The sequence below is a fragment of the Phalacrocorax aristotelis genome, chromosome 6 (assembly GCF_949628215.1).
Source record: "Phalacrocorax aristotelis chromosome 6, bGulAri2.1, whole genome shotgun sequence".
Taxonomy (NCBI): domain Eukaryota; kingdom Metazoa; phylum Chordata; class Aves; order Suliformes; family Phalacrocoracidae; genus Phalacrocorax; species Phalacrocorax aristotelis.
In genome coordinates this window covers 32,512,042-32,538,131 of record NC_134281.1, presented here as the reverse complement: position 1 = coordinate 32,538,131, position 26,090 = coordinate 32,512,042, and the positions used below count along the sequence as shown (strand labels likewise).

The window sequence follows — 26,090 nt, the reverse complement described above, 5'->3', positions numbered from 1 at the left end:
TGCACAGGACTCAAAATCACTCTCATATGGTTGTTAAGTTTCATAAATAATGTGAAAACTATATGCAACAGATACATCATATTTCCAAAAAACTATAAGAAAAGTTACATCAAATTAAAAAGTAGCTTCATGAATGAAGATACTGCTCTAAGTGCACTTTCCCTGCAAGTGCAGCCAGTGCCTCAGCGCTGGATATGAAGAAAAAAAAAAACAAAACCAAAAAAATCAGATTTAAAAACTTAAGTCCGGTTTCAACCAGTCAAAACCGGGCCAAGCAGAAACTGAGTGTGCTCTTGGCACTGTCCCATGAGGGAGTCCCTATGATGCTTCGTTATCCGGATAGGTTTGTATGTCCTTGTTGAGACTGTAAACAATCCTTCTTTCCTGAACTGTCCTCTTTATTGGCAAAACAAAGTAAAATATTTTATTTTTTTTAAAATAGAACATTAAAATTAACCCAGAAGAAAAAGAAACGAAACACAGTGAGCTTGTTGGAGTCCATAGGATCTGGTCTGGAAGAGCTCAGAAAACGTGTTCAGTGTTTTCTCCTGTTTTCAGCTGGAACTGTACCAGAGATCGGGTTACTTGGGGAAGAGGGGAACAGAATGAGAAAACAAAGGATGCGGAATAAGAGACCGTGGCCATCTCATGTGTTCACTTCATTCGCTAGGTCCTCTATCAATACCTTAGTGTCACAAGCCTTGGACCTGGAAAAAAAAAAAAAACAAACAAACAGAAAATACTCACTGGGGAGAAGAAATTCCCATTACTACATGGAGGCAGTAAAACCACAAGTGCACTTGTGGGGGGAAAAAAGAAATAAGTCTTATACAGAAGGGGAATTTAGAAGGGTACTGGAACTGTTTTACACTCTCACTGGGAATAGCAGAGCCTTACAAACATCCCCAGACTGTCCCTCTGCATCCTCCTCCCATGGCTCTGCCCACGCCACGCCGGCCACCTTGCACACACGGACAATGCCCTCTGCCAGGCTGCGCCAACAAACGGCCGGGGACTGCTGTGGCACTGCTGGGTGTGCTGCATCCATCCAACCCTCCACACAAAACTCCATCAAACCATTGCAGCAGGAGCTGCAAATCCAAAGGAGTGTTCCTGTTCAATCTGTCACTGGGCTGCACAAAGGTACAGCAGCTTTTTTTGGAATATGCTTGACAAGTCTCAGCCCACTGCATGTCTGAGGTGTAAACGGACATGGTCGTAGGGAATTCGACCAGGCTTTGGCCCACATTTCCTCTGCATAAAGTTTTTCAGTCTCTAGCAGCCACATGCAGACTGTTGTTACTGGTCACATCCATGCACTCTGAGCCAACACGGATAAGAGACAAGCGTGGCCCAAGGGCTGCAGCTCAGGCCAGAGCACACCCTTTGCGTGACAGCCATGGCCTCCTTTTTCCTCCCATCCACCCTTCCCATGCCATGATGCAACAGGGGGATGTGCTGCAGGGATTGCACAACACTCCTGACATGCTGTGGTTCAGCGTCCCCAGGGAGCCCAAGCTTGCCTCCTGGCCAAAGGGCAGGGCTCCGCAGCTGTGCTGCTGGGGCAGAAATGATGCCTGGAGACTAGAGCACCCTGTGACGCTTGGAGCACAGGCACTGCAGTGAAGATAAGCAGTCAACAGGTTCAGGACTGGGTGCAAGGTGGGGAAACATCGAGGCTGTAAGGAGGAGGGGTAGAAAGAAAGAAAAAGTGCATGGGTTTAGATCTGGGAAAGGGTCTGAGATCTCATGTAGAAAATCTTAAAGAAATGATAACTGAAATCTTGGAGTAGTCTGAAGCCTGGAAATGGCCAGCTGATGGGAACCTTTCCTCCAGGTTTGGATTTACAACGTCTGACAACTGCTACAGGCTGCTTTTTGCAGAAGGGGAGTTTTGTAACGGGAACTCCCTTCTCCAGTGGTTTACCAGAACCCCAAGATGATGTAATGGGTAGATCAACCCACCAGCAAAGAAATATTAATTTACTAATTGGACGTGCCCTCCCTTTGAATGACTATTGTGGCTGAGATCTTCACATGATTACCCAGTCCATAAATGGCCACCAAGCATCAACAACAGCTCTAACACATGATTAGGTTTATTGCGCTAGAGGAGAGACAAAACATACTGTGAAGCAAGACGAGGTCTGCGCAAGGACACACTCTGGCTGCGCTTCCACTGTTTGTTCTTGCGGCGGTTTCGTACACCATCTTCCTGGTCCATCATCTGATCCAAGAGCGTCAGGTCATCAGCGTTGAGTGGTGCCACAGAGATGTCCCTCACAGCACGGAACTCACCACAGTTGTTCAGGTGCTCGTTCTCCAGACGGAAAAAGTTCCACACAAACCGCCTGGATGGAGAAAAAGGGAGTTACCAATTTGTTTCTACTTTTACAGGCATTGCCCGTGTTTGGCAAAGCACTGGTACATGCACCTAGATACCACTGACTGTTCTCACTGGTCAAAGTGCCTCTGGGAGCATGCTGGGAGTACGGAGAAACAGCAAATGACTAACAGCAGCACCTGCTACATCTTCCCAGCTCTCTGGAAAAGAACAGATCTGTCAGGCTTATTCATTGTCCTAATGATGACAGCCCTAGTCTGGACAGCATGGAGGCACCAGGCATTACAAGCAAAACGCAACCTCTGCCATCTACATGAGTGAGGTTCAGCTTCATGGGCTTTTACTCATCTTGAGAATTTGTCAGGGTAGGTCTCCAGCTAGAGCACAAGTGCGTAAAACGCCCTGAGATCTTACAGGATCCAAATTAGTGTTTGGAAAAGCAGCAGAGGTTTAAGAATAATTGTAAACCTGAGAACTGAGTGAAATTTATTCTGGAAATTCCAACATGGAATTTTAAGGAGAAATTTAGTAATAACAAAACCCTCAAGATTAGGTCTAGGTTCAGAAGAAACTGCAAATGCAGCATGATGGACCCAGCCCCTCATTGCTGCAGAACCCTCTACAGCTTGCTTTACTTAGCACCCTGTTCAGATTAGATGTTCCTGTTAGACCTAGTCTTCCATTTCAAGGACAGGTACCTTCCATATCCAAGGAGCAAGGCACTTCCCACCACACTGACGTTATACAAGTAATAAAAATGTAAGAGAGAAGTGAACTCTTCAGTCAAGCGGCCTTACCGGAATACCTCAAGTGGGGCAAATACAGTAGAAATGATGTCCCCAGCATACGGGAAGATTTGCATGGAAGTGAGGGAGATCTGGATGGTCCACGCAAAACGCAGGATCACGTCTTCTACAATGGCACAATAGTAGTATGCCTGAAGAACAAGACAGACAAACCGGACAGCTCATTGTATATGTTCTGCACAGAAGACAGAACTCTTCAGGCCTTCAGGAAGATACAGAATTTGCTGCTCAACCTCTAGAAAAGTGAACAGTATGAAACGATCTCTTGGAAACAAATGAACTCTACTGCTAGAAAATTCCAGCATATAGCATTCAGGAAGCACCAGTGGCCAACTGTTAAATGCTCTAAACTCAGCAAGTTTTGTTAAAATATTAAAAGCCTTTCCTAATGTAAAGGCAGGCTGTATACGCACTTTCTGTGGGTAGACAATTCCTTCTCGAAGAAAGGTATTTTCACCAGCATTTTTGTCAAAGAGACCCCAGTCCATCTTCAGGTCCCAAATGAGGGTATAGCAAGAGCTGATGAAATAGAAGATAATCCACAGGTAGAAGAACACTTGGGTGTCACTGTGGTTTTTAGCTGGAAAAGAGAAGAACAGCATGCTTCTGTACAACTTAAAGTCCATTGCTTCTTAAAACAGCTACAAATTGGCTGATTTTATCAGTGGAAATAACACCCTTTTTATTCCAACTTCTGGGAAAATCAGGCTAGCTAATCTGAACCAAACCGAAAGACTTACCAGGACCAGTTTTATATTGTCATTTAAATTCCACTTTCATCTCGTTCAACATTTTGTACTTGGGATTGAAATTTACACTAATGTTTTTGTTTTCTTGAAACTTGCAGTAGACCTGCCATTCTAACTCTGAACAGCAGGTGGAAGCTGAGGGCCATATTTCACAAAAGACACATGCTTGTACAAAGGAAAAAGCAAAGAGGCAGTGTTCAGTTAGGAGGGGTTTTTAAGAGAATATTTTAGTTTGCCTAAATATAAACAACTGTGAGCTATTGCACTAAAAGCCTGAAAGAAGATGGGCAGTACAGGACTTTCCACTAGCCATTTCAGAGGTTGCGGTGGCAGGGAAAAATAAGCAAGAAGAGGGCAATACATTTAACATGTATATAAAAATCCTGAAGGAGGCTGAGTACAGTTTTAAATGCCCATACGGAGCTCCTCTGTGAAACACAGGACTGTGGTACCGAAGTCTGCTCACTTGCGAATATGCTTTTGTAATTAAGTTGTTTCCCATTCTCCTCTGAAAAGGTTATGCTGTTCTCTCAATTCAGCTAGACTTCCCTAAATCAGTCAGCTGAGTGAAAACAAACAGATCTGATAATTCTGTTTGCTTTTAATTAGCAAATCTGGGTCATAAGGTTCACAAAAATAAAACACATTACAATGCTTTGCAAGGCTAAGACACTTCGCACCTCCCCACTGTCAGGAGTCTTTCCTCCTTTCTGTGCAGCCACTGCAATTGCTCATTCACTGATTCTTTCTAACAAAGCCAACAACACTTCTAGTACAAAAAACCCCATGTTTCCAGTCCAAATCTGATGCCATGCTAAGTGACAGCACTGTTTTCCATATATGTGGCTTTGAAACAACAGAATCCCCAAAGCTGATCACAGAGAGGGCAACAGGGCAATTTGCTCTCTCCTTCCCTTTTTATTTCTATCATTCACAATACAAACGTAATGCAGCAATCTAATAAAATTAATGGAGGTGAAAATGAGAGGCATCGTGTAAGAGTACATTCCTCCTATTATGTCTTTCAGGCTTCCCAGACATGATGTGCAGGATATAGGTCAAATACACACACTCATTCTCCTTTCAAAACACACCCCCTAAAGCAAACCTATTAAAGCCACTTACGCAGCAAAGCCTGTCTGCAGTGAAGCTTCAATTCAGTGAGGAAAAGGACATGAGATCTGCCGTAGCTCTCAGGTTTGACCAGCTTCCCTACTTTTGTGCAGGGTTAGAAGCCTTTGAGCAATAACCCACACCCTCCTGAGGCTTGGCTTTACCCAGGGACCGGTCTAGCATCACATCACCCGCCACTGCCGCTGCAGAGAGCCATGACGTCACCCGGGAGCAGGCACAGAAGTCCTGCAGAATATGGGCTCCGATGCCCGTGTACATTAATCCTGATGCTTTGAAATCACCCCTCCTATGCATTTTTTGAAGTGTAGTGCCCACAAAACAGGACACAGGTGAGGTTTTTGGAGCTTCGCAATTAGAGCTGTACTGCAAGACTTCATTCTCCCCCACCAGCTCCTCTGAAGCCTCCACTACATTATTTCAGGACGAAAAGGCAGATGCTGACATTCAGTGACTCACAGACACTAAGCCTCTTCTTTCCAACATTATTTTTAGCTCATTGTATCTCCCTGTTTAGTTCCCACTGCCAGATCCTAAACAGTAATTCAGAGGCAGTTAATAGGTTAAATGCTTTCAAAGCATCTAAAATGCTCCAAATAACCCTGCGAGGCGTCATGCTTCCTATCTGTAGCTTAGGCTTGAAGGCTAGGTCATTCTGCCTTTGTTTTTTTTTCCCTTAAGGACAGAATTCAAATAAACTGAGTCTTACTCCAAATCTTCATGGAAGAGACACGGAGAAGGCAGCACAGACAGCACCATCCATTGCCATGCCTTCGACCACATCCCTGGCACAAGCCATGCCCTGCAGCAAAACGGCACTGCTGGGCATTCCTTCAGAGTTCTCCAGTACGGAGGGGCGATTCACCCCAGACTATCATCTCAAACTACGTAATGGGCTAACAAAACTGTATCCTAAGTTGGCAATTACATAGGAAGCTGATTTCAAAGGTTCATGCTCCTAAAACCTAAATTGCCTTGAAGGTTATTGTGCACAATTATGAAAAGGGGGAGTACCGGGAAGGAAATGGCCCAAGTAAGAAATTTTGTGGCATTAGTCTCATCAACCTCAAAAGGATGTGCTTGCTTCTAGTTAGGTTACCATGGCCTCAGCTCCCTAGCCTTGCAGCAGTCTTTTCATTGGCACCTGGGGTCAACGCTGCTTGCCCCTTGCTCCTGCTCGCTTTCTCACTGACTAGCTCTGTAACGCATTCAGCTCCTGAAAAATGTTATTAAAAGACCAAATAACTCCCCGGCAAAATGCTCTAACCAGAACTAGCCTGTTGTCTTCAGCCTTGGCCTTTGAGTCCCTTCCTTTAATCACTTATCCTCCTTTTCCTCCTGCCTGCAATTCTGTTCAATACCCTCCTTCGTTCTGTCCTCATTGGTATTCAGCTGGTGTACAGAAATATGTTACTGCTCTAGGCAAGCAATTATATCTCAATCTCCACTGGCTGGTCCTAGTGGCCCTCTTCACTGCTGCTCAGGGGGCTAGAAAATCAAGGCATTCATATTCTGCCCAGAAGCTCCATCTACTCCCGCCTGCCAGTTTTTCGGTAGCAATACATAGCTGTGCATATGTATGATGATGTCAGGGTCTATTTAAGCAGGAACTGTTTTGTCCAGTGGTTTTTCTTTGTTTAATGATGTGCTAGAAACCACCAAAACCCATCTGAGAGAGAGAGAGATTCCGGATGAGAGAAGCACCCTGGATACTTGGCAGACCTCAACCTCTCCAAGAGGGAAAAAAGTCCAAGTCTTCAATATCCCATGGACTGTAGCAACCCTTTGGCAGCACAACTGCCAGTCCACCCAGCAAGAGGTGGATGAAGGACCTTTCTACTTGATGTTCCAAAGGGCATCACCATGTAGCAACTTCCTCAGCTACAGTTATAAAAAAAACAAACCATACCACACACACCCACACACATACCCCCACACACCCCCACAAAAAAACCACCCACCCCCCAAAAACAAACAAACAAAAAACACTAAAAAAGCCAGCACATGCAGGACAAAACACCATCAGCACAAAAGGTGACATGTAAAGTTGCAGGTGCAGCTTTACCCACCAAGCTGATGGGCAGGTTTCAATACACGTTCACATTAGCATGTTTGCAACATGGAGGTGTTCAGCTATGTTAGAGGCTATTTGAGCCTGCAGTGCCCTGCTATCTCCACTTGCTGCAAAGGTGACGGGAAGCAGCGTACCACAGGGGCCATTTGCAACTTTCACCACAAAATTTCCATTAGCATCCTCAGTTTATCCTATAAAAGGCAATTCCAGTAGATACTCTGCACAAATACACAGACAAATTGCCCCAGAAGGTCAACTAAATAAATAATGGAAGGCTTCCGCCTTTGAACTGAAGCTGTGAATGGCCACAGTCCCAGAAAACAGCCAAAGGCACTTGCAACAGCAGAATTTACTGCCTGCAAAAATTGCTGATAGACAATATCTTGGATCCCAAACCCAGCCCCAGGGGACACAATATCTGACTAACATTCTGAGAGAATAATACTCTGGCAGAAACTATAGCCCTTTCTAAACATAGGCAAGAGAAAGGTTGCTTTCCATCAAATATAGTCAGCAAATACTATCCTGAACGCTGTTAATATTGACTTTACTTCCAAAGAATACTATCTGTTTACCCTGCTGAATTATTCTGGGGAATGTAAACACTATATAGTATTCAACACAGTGAAAATCAATGCCATGTATTATTGAAGATCTGGATAAGAGCACAATGGCCCTCAATAAGCACTCCTGTTGTGTCAGCCACTGCAGTCGGCTGTGGTTTCTGCTGCTGCTGAAAGCTGCGATACAAGCTGTAAGAAGCACGAGGTTATCAGGAAACACAGTCAGGTAAGCCTGCTACGAGACAAAACTGACCCAGCCCGAGCAGTTCTGCTTCCAACGTTAATTAAAAACCTCTTGATCAAGGCAAATCAAGTTCAGCCTCCTTTGATGACCAGCCTTTCAATCACAGATTTAAGTGGAACCAAAACAAAGAAAGTATATATTTACAGTGTGCTAGCCAAGCACAGATACTGGAGAACAGAGCATATACTTTCTGCCACCCCATTAGCCCAGGGATGACATGTGTCCATTAACTCCACCCCAGCACACAACGGGAGGGGGGTGACAGCCAGAAGTGACTTATCTGCCTAAGAACTGCCATCAGAATGACATTCCAAAGCATTTGTCTAACGCCTTACTGCTTGAAGTGCGGTATTACCACTCCCTCCATAATTATACATCTTAATGAGGGAATAGCAGCAGCATTGCCTTCCTGCCCAGCCAGCACATACCACTCTTTAACACTGATCGATGGCAGAGCCATGACATGACAGTGGACTTAATGCAGTAAAAAGGCAAATAACCCAGAGGAGCACACTGAGGACTTGCCATGGTGCGCTGATGGGCTTTGTCAAATACCAACCATTTCGTGTGAACAACCTTCCCGTTAGATTCTGCAAACCTCTGCTATAGCCTCTGGGCACAATTTAAAGCAAAGCAGCAAGATACAGTGCAGTGAAGAACTGTCAGGAGGCAACATCTTGTTTCTTCTTCAGTTAGATTCTACATTTGTAGAACAGGGAAATCCCCAAATCCTATTTTGACTAAAAATATGCTGCAGGTTTGCATTGGGTTTGTAGGACGATACGACAGTGTCTAATTTCAAGACATAACAGCAATCTCATTGCTTGTATCTTGCAAACAGAAGAACGTGATTTCATTGCAAACAAGAGAAAGGATATCAGTCATGACAGATTTGATCTGATTCTTCTTCTGGTGGCTTTTCTAGCATTTCAGAAGTGTTCTTGGGGGATGTTTAACTGCTACCCTGAGAAGGATGGGGTTTCCAATTTAAGTGTTTACCAGCAGTCTCGCTAATAAGAACATATGGATTCACAACCAAAAATAAATAACATGGTAATCAGGGCCTTTGTTGGACAATTTAGGGATTGAGACACAATGTCACCTGCTATCTCTATAGCGCTTTGAGATCCCAAAGCAGATTCCTACAAAATATAATAGCAACCAAAAAAAATCAAAATTAAAAAAAATATTGCTGGATGATTGCATCTCCTAGGTTTCTGCAGCACCAGAGAACTCCTGACCTGCATACATTTGAAAGGAAAATCGCTTGTGATGTAGTCAGTTCCTTTTCTTAAAATGTTCCATTAAAAAAGGTCAGGCTTACCTCTCTTAAGTGCCCATGAAATGAGGTATCAGTAGGCCACTGTTTTTACTTACACCTTATTCATTAGTGTTCCCACTTCTCTAGTCACCTTTAACACCAAAGTGTATTAAGTGATACAAACAGTACTGTAAGTCCACTTTCCAAATCCCAGCTATTAAAATCCATCTCTCTTAGCTGCAGTCTTGAGAAGTGAACACATGAATCACTCAGTGGCAGGGTGCCGAGGTTGCCTCTCCCCCACAGCGCGGCTGCCAGCTCCGGGAATGTCCTGCTTGACATTTGTAGACCTAACAAAGCACAGGAAGATTTCCCTGTGGGATTTTATACCTCATTTGTGCTGACGTTCGGGGTGCGGTGGCAGTTCCCGAAATCACTCTGCCTAACACCCCCTCCTCCCAGGCTCCCTGCCAAGCACAGCCTGCCCTCTTGTCTCGCGTTCCCCGCTCACTTACTGCAGGCTGCTGGCAAGCGAGCTCCTGCCGGCACCTCCACCCCGTCCAGGGTGGTCCTGCCACAGCCCTGCCAGGCTGCTCCTCACCCTTCCCGGCTCCACCCCGAAGCACCATCACCGGAATGAGTGTCTAAGCAATTAGGGGAGCTAACAAGCTGGCGTGGAGAAGCCCAGCTTGCTCAAGATGCTGCAGAGACCCACGTCAAAGCTGGGAGGAGGTCAGAGGCCAGGATGGAAATGTTTGCCCCTGGCAATGCCTCCATTTCTTCACTAACGACACTGCTGCTTCTCTGATGGAAAGGATCAGAAAGACTGGCTAATGAACACTACTCATTACTGAAGGCCTCCTGGGCATGGGATGACAGGGTTTCAGACAAAAATTCATCCTAGCTCACAGCGATGTGACAGACATGGCACGTTTCAGCTCCAAATAATCATCCTGATGGAGTTGCCAGGATGCTGTACTAAGGCAAGCCATGCAAAAACTGCAAGTATTAAGAAAGACGCCAGTTAATCCCATTACAAAGTTTGTTTTAGTTCAAGAGGCCATTCCAAGCCCTCCCTAAGGCCACTGCACTGACAGCTCTTCCAGTACTGAGAAAGAAAGGGAGAGATGGAAGATCTTGTGCTGACACGTAAGGGATAAACTAGGGAACAGGATCTCACAAATGCTACTTGCTTCATTCTTTCATGAAGTTTTTTTAAAATTTTGTGTTGTTTTTTTTTAAAAAAAGATTTCTACTTGAATGCTATACATCCACTTATTTTGCCTTGCCCCAAGCCCCACTCCCTAGAAATGAAATGACATTTCTCAGTTGAGGTATTATAAACTGCTGCACCAATGTCTGATTTCTGTGAAAGTCATTTTAGTCCCAGTTCTCACATCACCTTGTTCTTGTCTCCTGCTGTAACGATCTGGGATCACAGTTTCTTCCACCTACCACAAATTCACTCTGCAGGGGTTGCACCCTGCAGTGTCTAACAAGGTAACAACAAGGGCTAAGTGACACAACCCACTACCGAGTACTTCAGGCAGTGGACAAAAGCAAAGCTAAGGAGCAGTCAGGTATCCTGCAGCTCTCACTGCAACAGTTTAATGTTACCACCGACCTCTCCTCCTTCCTGCCATGCATCGTTATCCTCCACCTGGAAGTCATACACCTTCCCAGCGGAGCTGCAGTGGGACAGACTGTGGGAGAACCAGCGATCCGTTCCAGCGTGAAGTCAGCTACACCAGCTGGTATCACCACTGGTAACAGCTGAAGCCATCGTGATTAACGAGGAGTGGGCAGCAGTTACGAGACCTGGGAATCTTCCACTATATTTTCAAAAAGCGGCACATTCTCTAATTCATCTTCATCTGGTCAGACCTGGTCAAACCTCTCCATTAGTAAGGGATGGTCCAACGCCTGCCTGCAAAAGCCCATGAATCGAAGGCCTCTTGCCTTGACAGTTCATGTCTCTATTCCTTGTCAAAGCAAGGAGTTTCACAGTTTTCTCAGGTTAAAAACAAACAAACAAACAAAAAAAAACCCAACAAATTACACATCACTTCAGCAGGAGAAGCCTGTTTGTGAAGCGACAGCGAGAACACAGGCAGAACCGCTACTCTTTAGAGACAGCCCTATTTAGTTAACTTCTGTATTTTTAATTACTGTCAATTTCCTGGGCTGTTTAATGAGAAAGTGTGTGGCAGTTATATCTTAGACTGACCTAAGACTCTCCACGGCACTTCCAAGCCAATAACAGCTAGCGTTCAGCAGTCTTATTTGGAGGAACCTGGAAAGGATGTGGGAGTGGTATGGAAGAACAGACACTTGCTCAAGTTTCCTGGCCACATGGATTAACTTTGGAATAATTCAGAGGTTAATAAATAGCTGGATACTACCCAGACCACAGTGATTTCATTGAATGAGGTGTGTAAATCAAACAGACAATGAAAACTTGCATAAACTATCTTTCCTTTTACTTAAAGGATAAAATCCCACATAGCCACTTTTAACCCAGTACTTGTGCTTAAGCTCAGTAACAAGTTCCTGAAAAAAACCGAGGTAAACGCGCAAATGCTCACACTGAAATAGCAAACCAAACAAAACAAGAAAATGATGGAAGAGTACAAAGCACTCAGTCTTTGAGTACAAAGAGTACAAAGCTCAGTTCTTCAAGCACAGAAGCCAGATATTTTTGATGACACCATGGGAGCAAACAGCGTCAAGGTAAGAGAAAATTGACAGACAGTAGCAAAACCAAGAGCATCTAATTTTACAAAGAATGAAGATGGAGCTCAAATCATGCATAAAGCTTAAGCAGCAACCGGCACTAAGAGTAGTACAACCCAACTCCAGTTGCACTGCTTCTCATAAGAGCTGAACACCTAAACACAACAATCCTATCTTATAAGGCTGAATCAGGTCTGACTGAGGAATGAAACCAAGGCTGGCTATTCTAGGTATGTCAGCGTACCCCGTTAAATGCAAGTACACTTTATACGAGAGGGGATCCCTGTGGAATGCTACTATAAGTTGGACTGAAGTGGAAGCAGCCATACTGGTGCGTTTGTCAAGGAAAGCACATCTGCTTTTGGCAGAGCAAAAACACTGCAAAACGTAGTTGTGTGTCAAAATGACACTGCACTTGGGGTAAATATTCTGCTGCAGACTTGGGCTTAATAATTTGTTTCCCCAGCACCACTTAGGTTTCTGCAGGGATTAAATAAGGCAATGTAATATTCAGTTGGCTAGCTCTGGGGGAAGGCAGCTCAGCACTCCCAAGGAAGTTGAAGCAAGGGTAAGAAAAAGCCAGGGCTGAGGCTTCTGCTCGGCCATTCTGCGAGCGGGCAGGGACCAGCGGCACACACGCCAGTTGCTAGGTAGCCTAGAGTTACAGATATGCCTCATTTGCCTGTGCAAACATACCCCACAGGACTATATTTACAGAACGCGGCCTTTGCTTCCCATTCCTTTGAGTGATATAAAAATACTGAGAATTCTTCCTTTGGGAGCTCAGCAACAGTTGCCCTTGGGTTGCTGCTGTCATCCCTGACGCTGCCGTGTTTCTGAGCCATGGTGAAGCGGGCAGCTCCAGTCGACACTCGTCCTCGCAACCGCTGCTTGCTCCGGTCTGAAGTTAAGGGGTAGCTACTCTCGCTTCAGCTTCACTAATTCAGGAGATGATAGCTTGGTGCTAACTCTGTAAAACTGGTCTAGTCCAAAGACAACAGGATTGCCAGTTTGGGAGAGGAAACCTAACAGAATTTACTTCAGTATCTTGCCAGTCTAACATCCCAACTGCAGTCAGCAAAGAAAATTGCACTCGGCATTTAAATCAAAAGAAAGTAAAGAAATTCTCTGAGGGAAGAAATAATCAGAAGTATGCACTGCCTGAGCAATACAAATTATTAAACAGTGATACTTTGGGGAAACTGAGATACTAGTCATAAGCCCACAGTGTTACTGGGGGGATCATGCACTAGAGCAGGTTTGGAGAAGGGAGTACCACATATGACTGGAAGCAGCTTACACCACTTAAACATAGTAAGGTCGCATTTGAACATTTCTTTAGTTCCAGTTGTTTTCTAACAAGCATATGAAAACAATGAAAACACAGCACAACAATGCCATAAGTGGACTCTGTATAAATTAGCTGGCTTTCAACACCAGCAAACTCTCCTAGCTACACAGTCTATCTCCGAGCAGCTGGCAGGCACAAGCTAAAAAACCTACAGAGCAGCTACAAATTATTCAGTGTTCAAAACAAGTGAGGAAGACAAGCCCTTCCAGACTCCCAAGTGGAAAAGAGGTGCTGGTGTATATTACCTGACCTCCCATGAAAAGGCCAACTACCCTCTTGTCCTGGCAGCCAAAAACTCTCATTCCAGAGGTATAAGTCATAGGCTTGCAAACACAGGCATGAAAGGCTGTTTAAATAAAACTCTTGTTACCACAGCGATTAACGGGTACTTACTTACTTACTGCAATTTACAGCAGGTCTAAGGAGCAAGGATCTTTCCAATTTGACACTTGTTTTTGGCAGCAGTTGCTTTCTTAATAGCAAACAGCTAGCCACCAGCAGATGTTCTGTAGGTAAGAGATCAGTGCTTGCCTCTGCTATCCTTAGGCAGAGACAGAGAAGGTGTGGGCGAGCAGTGCATCTATTTTCAACAGTAACATAATAACAACTTGATGATATACCATCTGATTCCAAGTTCGAAAAGAACTGGGAATCTATGTAAAGCACACAGATAAAATTGGATTCTTAACAGGTACAGCATATTAGAAAGCGCATTTATGGCAGGATGGGAATAGGCCTACAAGGCTGAGAAGACACGGCAAGGTCTTTAGGCAGCCCTCTGAAAAATCGCTACAAGCCCAGGCACTGTGACATTTACAAAATCTGTGCTAACGTGTAATTTCCAAAGGCCATGAAGCTTCCAAATTTATTTTGCATGATACCAACGGCTACATGCTATTGACTCCCACTAACAAAACCGGACAGACAAAAGCTGGGAGTCACGAACATCACTCAGGAATTGGAACAAGCCCCCGCCCCGGCTCATAAACACCTCATTACAACCCACTCCCTGCCAGACTTGAAGAGCAGACAACAGTTATGTATAGCATCAACGAGAGCAAGGGTCAGCGGTACTGGCACAGATGCAAACTTCAAGGGGAACAGAAAGAGGTCAAATTCTTCAGCAGGACATTTTGTCAGGCGCTGGTTTTCCTCTTGGTTCCAAACCTATCCCAACCTTCCTGCAGAAGGCTCTGCCAGAGTGTCCCCCTGGGAAAGGGAAGCATTAGTCAGCCTCCCCAGAGCAGACACTATATAAAAGCATACAAGCAGTGACTATAAGCCAGGCATCTGTACGTGTCTCATCTCGGGCTTGGCAGTGGTGACTAACTGGACTGCAGGGCTGGAACTGAAGAGTTGCAGAATGTCACTGAGCAAACAAGTTAAAATGGGAACAAGCTCCAGGGACATGGCAGCGGGGAGGAGACACAGAGAGGCCAGGTGCTGCATCTGCCACTGATGCTCCCACCCCAGGTTTGCGTGTACCTCCAGATGCAGAGCGCCCAACTTCCAGCCTTCAGCCAGCTTGCACCAGTGCACTTCTCTGCCATTCAAATGCAAGGCTTGACGAACGTTATTGGCATGACTTCAGGCCCAGCTACGTCAAATCAGCCATTTCTTGGCCACAGGAAGGTTTTTAATAACCCTGCCACCCCTCAAAAAAACCCAGCACATTAACTAGAAGCATGCCTTGAACACTTCTCCCTGCCTCACCACAATCATATTTCAGGATAAGTAATTGCTCATGAGCATGTGTGGTTGCTAATTCCTGGAGATATAGAAGGCATATATTTTCAAATAAAAGAATACAGCTTTCAGGACTTCAGAACAATGAAAGACAGGGGGACTGCCTGAAGTGCAGAAACTAAAAGCTTTTTCCTTCAGAACAAGAGCAGAATCGAGTAATTGTCGTTTCCAGGGAGATGGGGAACTTGAGGGATCAGAGCTCAATCTGCAGTTAAATGGATTGGAAACAACTCCCTACCAGCTGCAGAAAAAAACATGGATAAAAACACACAGGAAAATCCAGAGAGGGCATTTTCCTGGCACTGTGCACATCTCCCTGTGTTCAGGAATGATAGACCGACCTTATGCAGATGATCCAGGTTAGCTATTCACAAATGCCAAGGGAGAAGCATTTCCTCTGTTATCCCTTTCCTTATATACCTCCCATTCAACCTCCCTTCACAGCAAAAACTGACAGGTATTTCAGTTTTCTTCTTTTGAGAGAGAAACCTGGAAACTGTCTCTTCACACTCTAAGCATTTCTAAGCAGACTATTTGTGCAAAAAATACCTAATAGATGATCGTAAAATACTCTGCAAGCTACACAGGCCTTTGTCTCCACTGAGATGTTCCACAGGTGCCAAGAGACAAAAGTTTATACTTCAACAGGATGCCAAATTCTGAGCTTCTCCCCTGTAAAAAGCAAATCCCATGACTTGCAAAGGATTTTCCAAAATAACCAATACCTTTGTGAGTGCTGTAGAGGGCTGCAAATGTCACCACAAAGAAGGTGGTGGAATATTTTCCAGCATTAACCAGATGAAAGGCCCGTTTGTTATCACGGTAACGGCGCAGGCACTGGATGAATCGCAACCAAGCAGGGATGCACTGGACAACTGCTCTCACTCCGTAGGAGTAGCTGTAACAAATCTGATTATCTGCAAGAAAAAAGTTTCAGGGACACAGAATCAGTAAGTTTAAGAACTCCTATGGTCTTCCTTTCTGTAAGAGTAATATTACTCCACATGAAAGCAATTCCCCATCAATGTCTCGTACTTGGGCACACACACGTACGCACACGCGTGTATCCAGAAAAATGAGAAGCTCATCACCAGAAAGTATCCTGCAGCGCTTCCCTACTCCACCTCGGGGGTATTCAGGTGACATGGCATCAATAACAGATCCAGACAGATCACCATCTAACTCTTTCACTGCTGCCAGTATAATTAACATGCAAGAAAATTAGAAATAATCTATTTTAAAATTTATTTTGTGCTGTTGGCAGTACTGTGAATAATCAAATTAAGCACGGACATTCAAAAGGCCTTCGATGCTGAATTTTTGTGCATAAATGGAGAGCATTTCCAAACTCTGCAGGACAGCTCAAAAAGGTTACTTTGCCTAAGATGTCATTGACCCATTTTTCTTGTATATTGTAATAGGAAAAAACCCCATATTTCAGTATGTTTTTGGGGGTATTTTGTTCTTTTTTTTTTTAAAAAAAAAGGCAAAAAAAAAAAAGCGCAAAGCCAGGGCATAGCCCTGACTTCAGCAACTGGGGTAAGACACAGCTACACCAACATGACATCGTGTCACATCCCTGATGTTTGAAAACCACCTTTTTATTGAGGAAATGACCAGGAAAACCCCAGCTTTGCCTGGAACCTCCAAGCACACCATATTCTTATGCTGTCTCACTCAGCACATCTAAACCAAACACCCCAATGACTAACACACACTTGTTTTTTATTCAGACTAATGGAGACAAGTTATTAGCTGATATTTATCCCAAAGCACTGCACTATCATTCCACTGTTTGAATTGGAAAAGGACAAGCTATTATCCACTCAGTCGGTTTATTTATTTTTTGTTTTATTTTTAATAAATAAATATATAGTTACTTGCAACACTGTCTTAAAGTGAAGAGCAAGATCAGACAGATTGGAAGAACAAAGTGAACACTGATGCTTATTGATGCATGCTGCAAATTCTTTCAGCAAGTGCCAAAACCATCAGACCACATGATTTGCCAGCAGTCGCTGCTTAAAATGGAAAGACAATAGCCTGATCCAGGAGGAGACAGGTACTATTTTGCCACTGGGAAGGCCAAAGTCAAAATTCATGTGCCAACTACAGCCCTTCTGGCTAAAAAGGAGAGAAGAGGCGGAGCACGTACAACCCTGGCATCACAGCATCAACTCTAATTGAATAAGGGGTGGCACTAACAAGCTCTGCAGAAGTTTCTCCACCCTCTCTTGCTTTAGGGTACTGTGACAGAGCCTGTAAGAAGCAGGCACAGAAAACTGATTACCAAGCTCATGCACCTCATTTTCATGCTGAGCCACAGGAACAGGCTAAAAGCAAAAACATGGTTAAACCAATATGAAATAAAACAATAATGCCAGGAAAATTGATTTCTCTTTCCAGTCAAGAAGTGCTGTATCTAAATAAGTTTGATGAATATACAAGTCAGGCCAAATGACTGGATTAGGAAATGAACACTGATGTGAAATTCCATTTCTCTGGATGGAAGTACAAAAGGGCAGAATCTCTCTAATGCTGCGTTTACAAGAAATGCCAATTATTTTAGTTCCCTATGTCATTGGTAGCCCTCTTCAAGACAAGTAGATGATTATGAAGTTGCCTTGCTCTGTGTTTTTTAGGTCATTTTGACCACGTTTGCATGGGTCATCAGCATTACTCTACCTGTATTTGCCAGAAGTCCATCATTGTCCTCCCACTGAACCTCAAAGCTGTAGAAGCAGATCATGTATTCCAGATCCATGAGTATCACGACCAGGCTGTTGAGCTGATCAGCCAGCCAGAAATCTGCGAAGCCTACTTTGTGGAAGGGAGCAGTGAACACTCGAAACTGTCAGGGAAAAAAAGGAATAATTCATGATATAGTGTCAAAGACATCTAAATGCAGTGGCAGGACATTACAGCATTGAACAAATATGGAAATAACAGAAGTGCTTGAAGATTTATTGCTGACCTTTCGCTCCTGCTGACAAAAAAAGAAAGATAACTGTCTCCTCATTTTTAGTACAAATAACATTCCTGCTTTCTTCCTCCTGTATGCAGCTATTCATGTCCCCCCCCCCACCTTTTTGCTTTTTTACTGGCAGAAGAGCCCAGTCTCCTCCAACCAAGCTCTTTCCCAGAAACTCCCAGCCTCCAGTAAGAGCTCTGCACAGCTCCATTTCTCCCGTTGCTCCTCATTTTGATCAGCGCTTTCTTTCAGTCATTTATGTTATGTCTACTGACATCTTCCACACTTACCTTCTCTCTCACACTTAATGTCACTAAGATCACAGACCCTCCTCATGGCCATTAGTCTGATCCTGGCTCGGTTTACTTAACACAATAGCTGTTCTTTGGTGTTAGAAGTTCTAAGAGTGAAGACTGTTGCTGCTGATCTCCCAGGCCTTCTAGCATGCAAAGAGTTAACGAAAGGGCGGCGGAAATCCTACTGACTGCCAATTAGACTCCCTCTCAATCCCAGTCCACTTTCCCTCTAAGCCTTAACAGCAGTTTTGCTACTTTCAAACCAGACAGTTTTCATGGTCCATTACCTTTGATTACAACTCCCTCTACCCAGTTAGTTATAGGTACTAACAGCCAATTTCTCAAAGAGACAGCACCAGCACCATCCCGTAGTTCAGAGATTTATGAACCTTTAAATTAATGAAAGCACAGGCTAACACTGATCTTTTATATTGCTCTCCTTATTAACCTGAAGGATATGCAGTTACAGAAACCCGGGAAAGGACTCACATGTTCCCATCAGCTTGTAATGCCAATTTAAGGCTCTGGTCCTAAATTTTCAAGCTAAATAGGGGATTAAGACTTAGTGTCATTAAACAGCAGATATGTATCCTGACCCAGAAAGCACTGTGCTCACTAGGACAGCACCTATTACAAAGGCTTGAACAGGGCCAGCCATTAGGGATGTCTGTCCTCAGTCAAAGCACAGCTTCTGCAGAGGTCTGAGAAGCCACACCAGCTTCCTTTTGAAAAGGTCCTTCCTCCATTTTACCAACACACCCTGATAGTATCTTTACTTGTTTCATCATAGACCTTTTTTTCCAGAAACAAAGACTAACTAGAACAAAAGAAACATGAAAACAGCTTTACTGATAGATCTCCCTGAAAAAAAGAAGAAATAAATAACAACATGGATTTTATTAAAGAAGAGACACTTAGGCACCACCAGATGACAGCATAAAACTTTTAAGAGAGTAGAAGCTTTCCACCTAAATGTTACAGCAGACAAGGAGCTAGCAGATATGCCCACGACCTAGTTAAGGCACTGCTATCTCAGTCAACTATCCTCAAGAACCTGAGCTGCCGTTTGAACCCGCCCAACCCTGCGCATCAGGCACTGTAGTTCCCGACTGCTGCCGCATGCTGCCCAGGCACAGCTGGAGTTGCAGCCCAGCTTCCAGAGGGTGCTGGCAGCGGAGGGCACTGCCTGCCGGCAGGTACCACAGGCAACCCCTCACTTCCCAGCTGAGAAGTGTCTGCAACATCCTCCGGTGAAGATGGACTGCAAGAATAAAGTCATAAGATACCAAAAGCTGGAGTTGAATCTCAGTTTCAAGTAATAGGTTTCAATTATATATCAACAGTTCCACAATCCAAGCACAGACTTACTGGTGCTGATCACTGCAGTTTTAATAGTGCTGAGACAGTAGATATTTGAGCTGGAGCTAAACACTTCCTAGATTTTCACCTCTCTCAGACAGGCTCCACGCAGTTGTTTCGCCATTTCAGCGCCCTGCAGAGAGCGTGGGCATGCAGATGCTGTGCTATCCCCTGTGCTTGGATCTGATTCCTCCCGGCGAGCTGCTCTCCTCTGCCTACACAAGTACACTCGTGGGCTTCTCATCCAGCAGAAAGGGACAAAGGAGGACACCATTTAGGTGAGAAATAAGAGCCCGGCATGGGAATTAAACTTACTACGGGCTAAATAACTTTTTTCATTCAGAGGAAGATGAATTCAGGTGCAACTTGCAGTACCTCAGGGGTTATTAAAAGAGACCCCACTCATGAGTACCAACAAGCAGCTGGTGATGTCACAGGTGGATACAGTAAGTCTCCATCAGGAAATGCTAAAACACACTGAACTATGCTCCTGATTTGGTTCTAGAAGAATTGAAGGTGCCAGTAATGCTCTGCCACATCAGTAAATCAGACTTCATTTTGGCTGGAAATGAAACATATCAAGCATGCAAAGAAAAATGCTCACCAAACCAGAATTTGCGTGAACAACACAGTCCTAAAATTGTGCTATTTAAACCTCCTTTTACCCAGACAGCTGCCGGCAACTGCAAGGAGAAATAAAATACACCCCAGCCGGCCAATTGCATACAATACAAATGAGAAAAGCCTAACAGCTACTCTTTATGTGGTTTGTCTGGCCTCTTTTTTCTCCCTTCCCCCTTCTATATAACACAAAGTCAGATGTACTGTGTCATTTTCCACCATTAAGGTGATCTTGCATTTTGAAGAGACTTTTTTCCTCAGGAGACCTTGGGATGAATTGGCCCGTGTACACTCGAATATATGTCTGTATCGCAGACTGCAGCATAGTCTAGAGATAGCTGGGATAGAACAGGTGCTGGAATCTAAGAGCTCCGTAAAGACTGAGAATCTTAGGGTGAGAATCTCACGCTGTTAAAACATTAAGGTAAACTAGCACAGATATTGCTCACATGGTTAGAGCACTTCCAGTGCTTCCCCTAGCACCAAAGGACAGCAGTAAGACTAATGAGGCTTGGGACTAAAGGTACATCTATGAGAGATGGCTAAGTGCTGGAAGGCAAAAAAGGAAGAAACTGAAATAGTAATAAGCTAGCAAATCAAATAACAGAGGTAAGTGCACACTACCTGTGTGCATACCTGCACGCACATGCTGGAAGCATGAGTCTGCATTTCATCTTTGTCATGTTCCAGATAAAGTTAATTGTTTTAATTGGCATTAAAATGATTCTACGAGTAACGTCAGGCAGCCAAACCCTCTTCTGCTTGATGCTTTCAGAGCAGTTCTGGCAAGAATAAGGTATCAAGGGAACCATCTTGATTAAAGTCAATTTAAAAGGGCATACAGGGTGGGGATGAACGTGTGAAACAGCCATTTGGAGAGAAACTGATGAGCCATACAACAAGTTTGAAAACTATTCTTTCAGAGCTCCCATCTATAGCTGGACACTGAAGTAGCACAGATATTTACATTCAGTTTACCAGATTTATTTTACCAGGAAAAGGAGCTTGGACAAAAATAGTTCTGCTTAAGACCACAAAAAGATTTGCTAAACCCCCTTTCCCCATCAACATAATTTTGTAAGCAGTAACCTTTGCAAAGGTTCCCTCTCCATCAGTGAACCCTCTCAATGTTGGCACTCTCCCAGTTTGGCCTGAGGAGCATCCATGTAGCTGTAGGGTACTGTAACCCTAACCAAACTGTTTTGCTACATTCAGGAACAAACAAGCAGAGGCATCTGAGTGTTTCTGTATGGGCAAAAGTATATATACAGCTGTCTATAGGAAAATTAACAAGTAGCTACCTGCAGTATGAAGATAATGATAGACTAGTACAGACAAGCCAAAGTTGCTTCTGTAAACTCATGCTCAACAACCATTTGCACTCAATACCTTATCAGGTCTGCTCTATGAATACACAGTGGTATAAGCATTCCTCTTCCCTGATGATTAGTGATGCTTGGATATACCCAACTGCTACTGCTCAGCTACAGCGTTTTTAAAAATTTATTTATTTAAATCAGATCGGAGACTTACCAATAGTTTCAGCAGCCAAAAACGGGACTTGTAATATAAGGTTTTGGTAGGGTTGATGAGAAAAAGCAACATGAAGCCGTACAAGATGAGTGGATTCACCTGCATAGGGATGTAGGTGAATTTACCATATATACATGCCAGCAGGCTCAGGCACCACAAAACCCCCAGGAAACCAGCAATCTACAGAAAGATAAAAAACCACATAGACATGTTATGAAAATATAGCCCTGAAACCTACAATGAATTCTCATTATAAGAAAAGGGAGTGCAGTGCTCAATCCTGTAATCTAATCAGACTTCAGCAACTTCCTTTTCTAATTGTGTTAGAACTCCTTGCCAGGAAACAGTGCAGGATTTATCCTGATACACCGCACAGCTCAACCACTCCTACAATCATTTCTGTTTACCTCAAAAAGATGTTGATGGGACAAGTTGCTGCGGGGATTGAGTTCAAAGATGAGGACGTGATTCACTCCAGCCTGTCTCCAGCCATATGTGTTGATACCCAGGAGAAAGAGGAATTCTATCAGCAGAAAGCCACCTCGATAGATTCTCACCAGTGGCCACACATTTGGTCCATCTATAAAAGCCACACCTGGCAAAGACAAAAATGAAACGACCTTAGTGATAGCACAAGTCAGGTCACAAAGCAAAGCTGCACTCCACTGCTTTACGCTGTCTCTCAGATGCTCGGCTGTACTCTGTGAAAACAAGGTACACTCATACACACCTGTGTATTGCAGCAAGTGAAGGAATTTTTGCCTATTCTGTCAGAGGATTTAGGAGTATTCGGGGGGGGGGGGGGGGCGGGGAATCACTCTCCAGCTGGTGTGGTTGGGTCAGCAGCAGCGTCTTAAGTCCCCTGTCTCACACTACAGGCACAAGGGACAGCACTAGCATAAATTGTGACTGTATGCACTTAAATGTTCTGGTTTAATGGAGATGAAATCCCAACAGACAGATACACAAATACTTCAGCTCCCCACAAAACCAAGAGGCACCATTTACAGCATTTAAAACAATGCTAAACTGCGCCTAATCACTGAACTCAATACAACTGTAATGTAATACATATTCATAACTAGCAATATCATTTCTAGCCGCACCCAAACAGAAAACCCAACATAAGGCAGCAATACTGGAAAGCTTGTTGCTTCCTTTGTTCAATCTTTAGGGTTTTGGAAACAAATTTGCTTAATTTCAAACAATGAGCGGCCTTATACAGCAGCAGCTCTCTCTAGCATAAGCGCTTTTGCAAAATACTGTCCCCTGGTTGCCTGATACAGGTTTTATGAGAAACGCACAAATAAAATACAGTTGTCTGAATCCTCATTTTCAGTTTCAAGGAGTGTTTCTCACCCATATGCTTTTTAAGAGGGGGAAAAAAAGGACATGTAATTTTACAGAATCAATGCTGAGAATTTATTCTCACGAACCCTCCCGTCTAAATTACACTCCCAAGTTTTTCAAATCTTTCTTCAGAGAAAGAATACCTTTAAGAAGTTTCATAAGTTCAGCATCTGTACTTTATATCACATGAAATTATGAAGGAATGCTGCAAGGAACAATGACTCAAGAACTGTTGCTTTGAATTTAAAACTTAAAGAGAACATTCGATTCAGGGAAGAGTCAAATTTTGGACAGAAATGACAGACACCCTGAAGAAGCTGAAAGAAATGAGTCCCAAATATGGAATTGCAAAAGCAAGCATTTCAAATTTTAATCGGAAATGACTGCAGACAAAAACAAGCGAGGTGCTTCCAAACAGGACAGAGAAGCCCCAAAATATTGAATAAGAAATAACCAGACAGAATAGGACAGATGCACTGTGTGCTATTCAAGACAGAACACCCAGACAAAGGTTTATCCTGAAGTGAACACAGCTCAATATGACAGTATAGCATATGACTTCCATAGCTAATGCCTGCTAATGTTATTTCTGGACTCCCAGGGTGGTAGAGGACCATAATTGCAGTGTAGAACAGCAGCTGGCTCTAGAGAAAAAGCAGATACTGAACAGTACAAGCAGCTGAGATACTAACACAGAGAAGCTAAGAGTGTTTCTGCATATTCTCTCCTCTGATACTAAGACCCTATCTAGTTTAGCTTCCACAGCATAAAGGCTAGATTTGATTCCCTCCTCATGCTTCCTAACTGAACCATTTTCTTCACTGCAGCGAAGTAGTTTGACTGAAGACCCTCGAAGACCCCACTTGCAGGGAAATACCCAGCAAAGGTGTACAAGGTCTCAAACTGGCACAACCCAGTCCAGGGCTCTGGACTACAACCTCAAGGCAAAGAGATTTTCCATTCACATACTGTTTCCTCTTAAACCGAATGTAAGTGAAGTCACCTAGAGTCAGCAGGTATGTGACGCTTGATCAGCTCATCCATTCAGCAAATGCAGGCTCTGAAAAAGGTGCTCAGAGAGGAAGATGTCATCCCTGGTGACAAGCCCAATGGCATTGCAGCCTGATTCTCTAGCAAGAGACAGGGCTGCAGCAAAAGTCTTGAGATTTTGCATGGTCCCTGGTTAAGAGAACACATGCCCGTTTCCATGAACTCTCAACCTCAATTACACGCTAACTTGGCACCTAGGAAAGCTGATACAGAAACAGTGAGGCCTCAAAATTCACACTCTTTAGGGTGACACCCTCCTGGGATCCACCTGTAGCCTGTGCAGGCTTTAACAAATCCCAAGTTATTATGAACTCATCTCTGTAAAATGCTGCTGTTCTAGTTTTAAAAATCAGGGAACAGAGAAGTGGTTTACTATTAGAAGTCATGTTCTAATGCTGTTTCACAGATTCTACACATAGAACACTAAAATCGTATCTTAGTCAACCAAGTTGACTAAGTAGCATAGAGATTAGCAAAGTAGTATCCAATTAAAAACAAACACTTTGCAGTTAGAATACAGTTTTTGTCTAATATCTGAAGTAACATACAGATACCAGATCATGTCTGCTGATACAAACACTTGTTATTCACACTATTTAGTAACATCTGCTTTAGAGATATAATCATTTTTATGACTTTATTCTCACAACTGTTTCACCTTTTCATTCTTAATACTGAGAGATAAAGCAAACACAACTGGCTTCAATCGTATTTGCATCTCACACAGAGATCAAGCATGTAAGTTACAGGGAAAAAAAAAAGATACAATGAATAAAGAACAGCTTTTACACATTAAACGAACCCTTCACACATATGGGTCAACTTTCTGCCTCTACTAGAGCAAGACCAAACGGGAAGCACTGCAAACAGCTTCCCAGAGAAATTTTATCCCAAGAGGTGACTGGATCCAACTACAGAACCATCTGATTAAAAATTCTTTTAAGACAAAAACACAGACGTGGGCTTTCCCTAATGCAAGAGCTTGTAAGTTGATTTGTTAAGCCTTTTCCTTTGTACTGCTTAAGCAAGTTACAACACTACTAAGATCACACACACAATTAGTAAAGCAGCTTGTGATTAAGTACTGCATCTGAATCTACAGTACTAACATGTCTTTTGTTCTAATCAGAGTCCAAACTCAGAAGGGACAAAGCAGAATAAAACCAAGGCCTGAGATATGCAATAATTTATTGTAGCTTTTAAACAATCTTGCCAAAATCTGCCAACAAGAAAAATTTAATTACTTCCATTAATAGGCACCAGACAGAAATCCTAGAAATTTCTACATGAAAACCTCCCGAGTGGTATGGTGCTCACATGGCTCTAAGTCTGGTCTCATTCTCTGTAGGGAATCAGTACCAAGCAAAACTTAAGTTCTACAAGCACATCGCAAGGTGGGTGAGGGCTGTGTGTTCACAGGACAACAACAAAAGTCTGTCTTTATACGTGGATCTTGAACCTCCAGAATACCCCTCCAAGGTTAAGGAGAACAAACCACAATACTCTCAAAGTCCAAAATCTGTGTATATAACAGGAGAAAACCCACAACCTGTTACTGAGCAGAACTAATAATTCATAAAAGTGTGATCTGACTCAGGCTGGTTTACCCAGAACATCCTGACCAACCCAGTTCAGACCCAGGCCTCACTAAGTGACAAGAACATACCCAAACCAAGGTGTGGCAGACAGCCAGGTCCAGCTGAGGATACCCACCTGAAAGTATGACAGTGACGTTCAGTGCAATGAACAACCCACAGAACAATCCAACCCTGAAAGTAGTCCAGGCTGGTACAGGCTGTGAACAAAGCAATGGTGGAGTTAAGGAGGAGTAAATAGGTTATCAGCAACATCAGATTCATCTGCAGAGTAAATTTAAAATCAGGGATACAATGTTTGGATCTCTGATTG

At 43.6% G+C, this 26,090-nt stretch overlaps 1 protein-coding gene across 1 annotated transcript in view; it reads right to left on the bottom strand.

Annotated features, from left to right (window-relative positions):
- Nucleotides 1-377: 377 nt before the first annotated feature.
- The window catches only part of XPR1 (xenotropic and polytropic retrovirus receptor 1), a 110,979-nt gene continuing 85,266 nt past the window's right edge, over nt 378-26,090 (bottom strand). The window contains exons 7-15 of the mRNA XM_075096932.1: nt 25,896-25,977; nt 22,190-22,377; nt 21,783-21,962; nt 17,688-17,853; nt 15,728-15,919; nt 3,564-3,730; nt 3,142-3,281; nt 2,130-2,351; nt 378-707 (exon numbers count right to left, since the gene is read on the bottom strand). Coding sequence (XP_074953033.1) covers nt 647-707; nt 2,130-2,351; nt 3,142-3,281; nt 3,564-3,730; nt 15,728-15,919; nt 17,688-17,853; nt 21,783-21,962; nt 22,190-22,377; nt 25,896-25,977 — 1,398 coding nt within the window. The 3' untranslated portion in view covers nt 378-646. The remainder of the gene's footprint in view (nt 708-2,129; nt 2,352-3,141; nt 3,282-3,563; nt 3,731-15,727; nt 15,920-17,687; nt 17,854-21,782; nt 21,963-22,189; nt 22,378-25,895; nt 25,978-26,090) is intronic.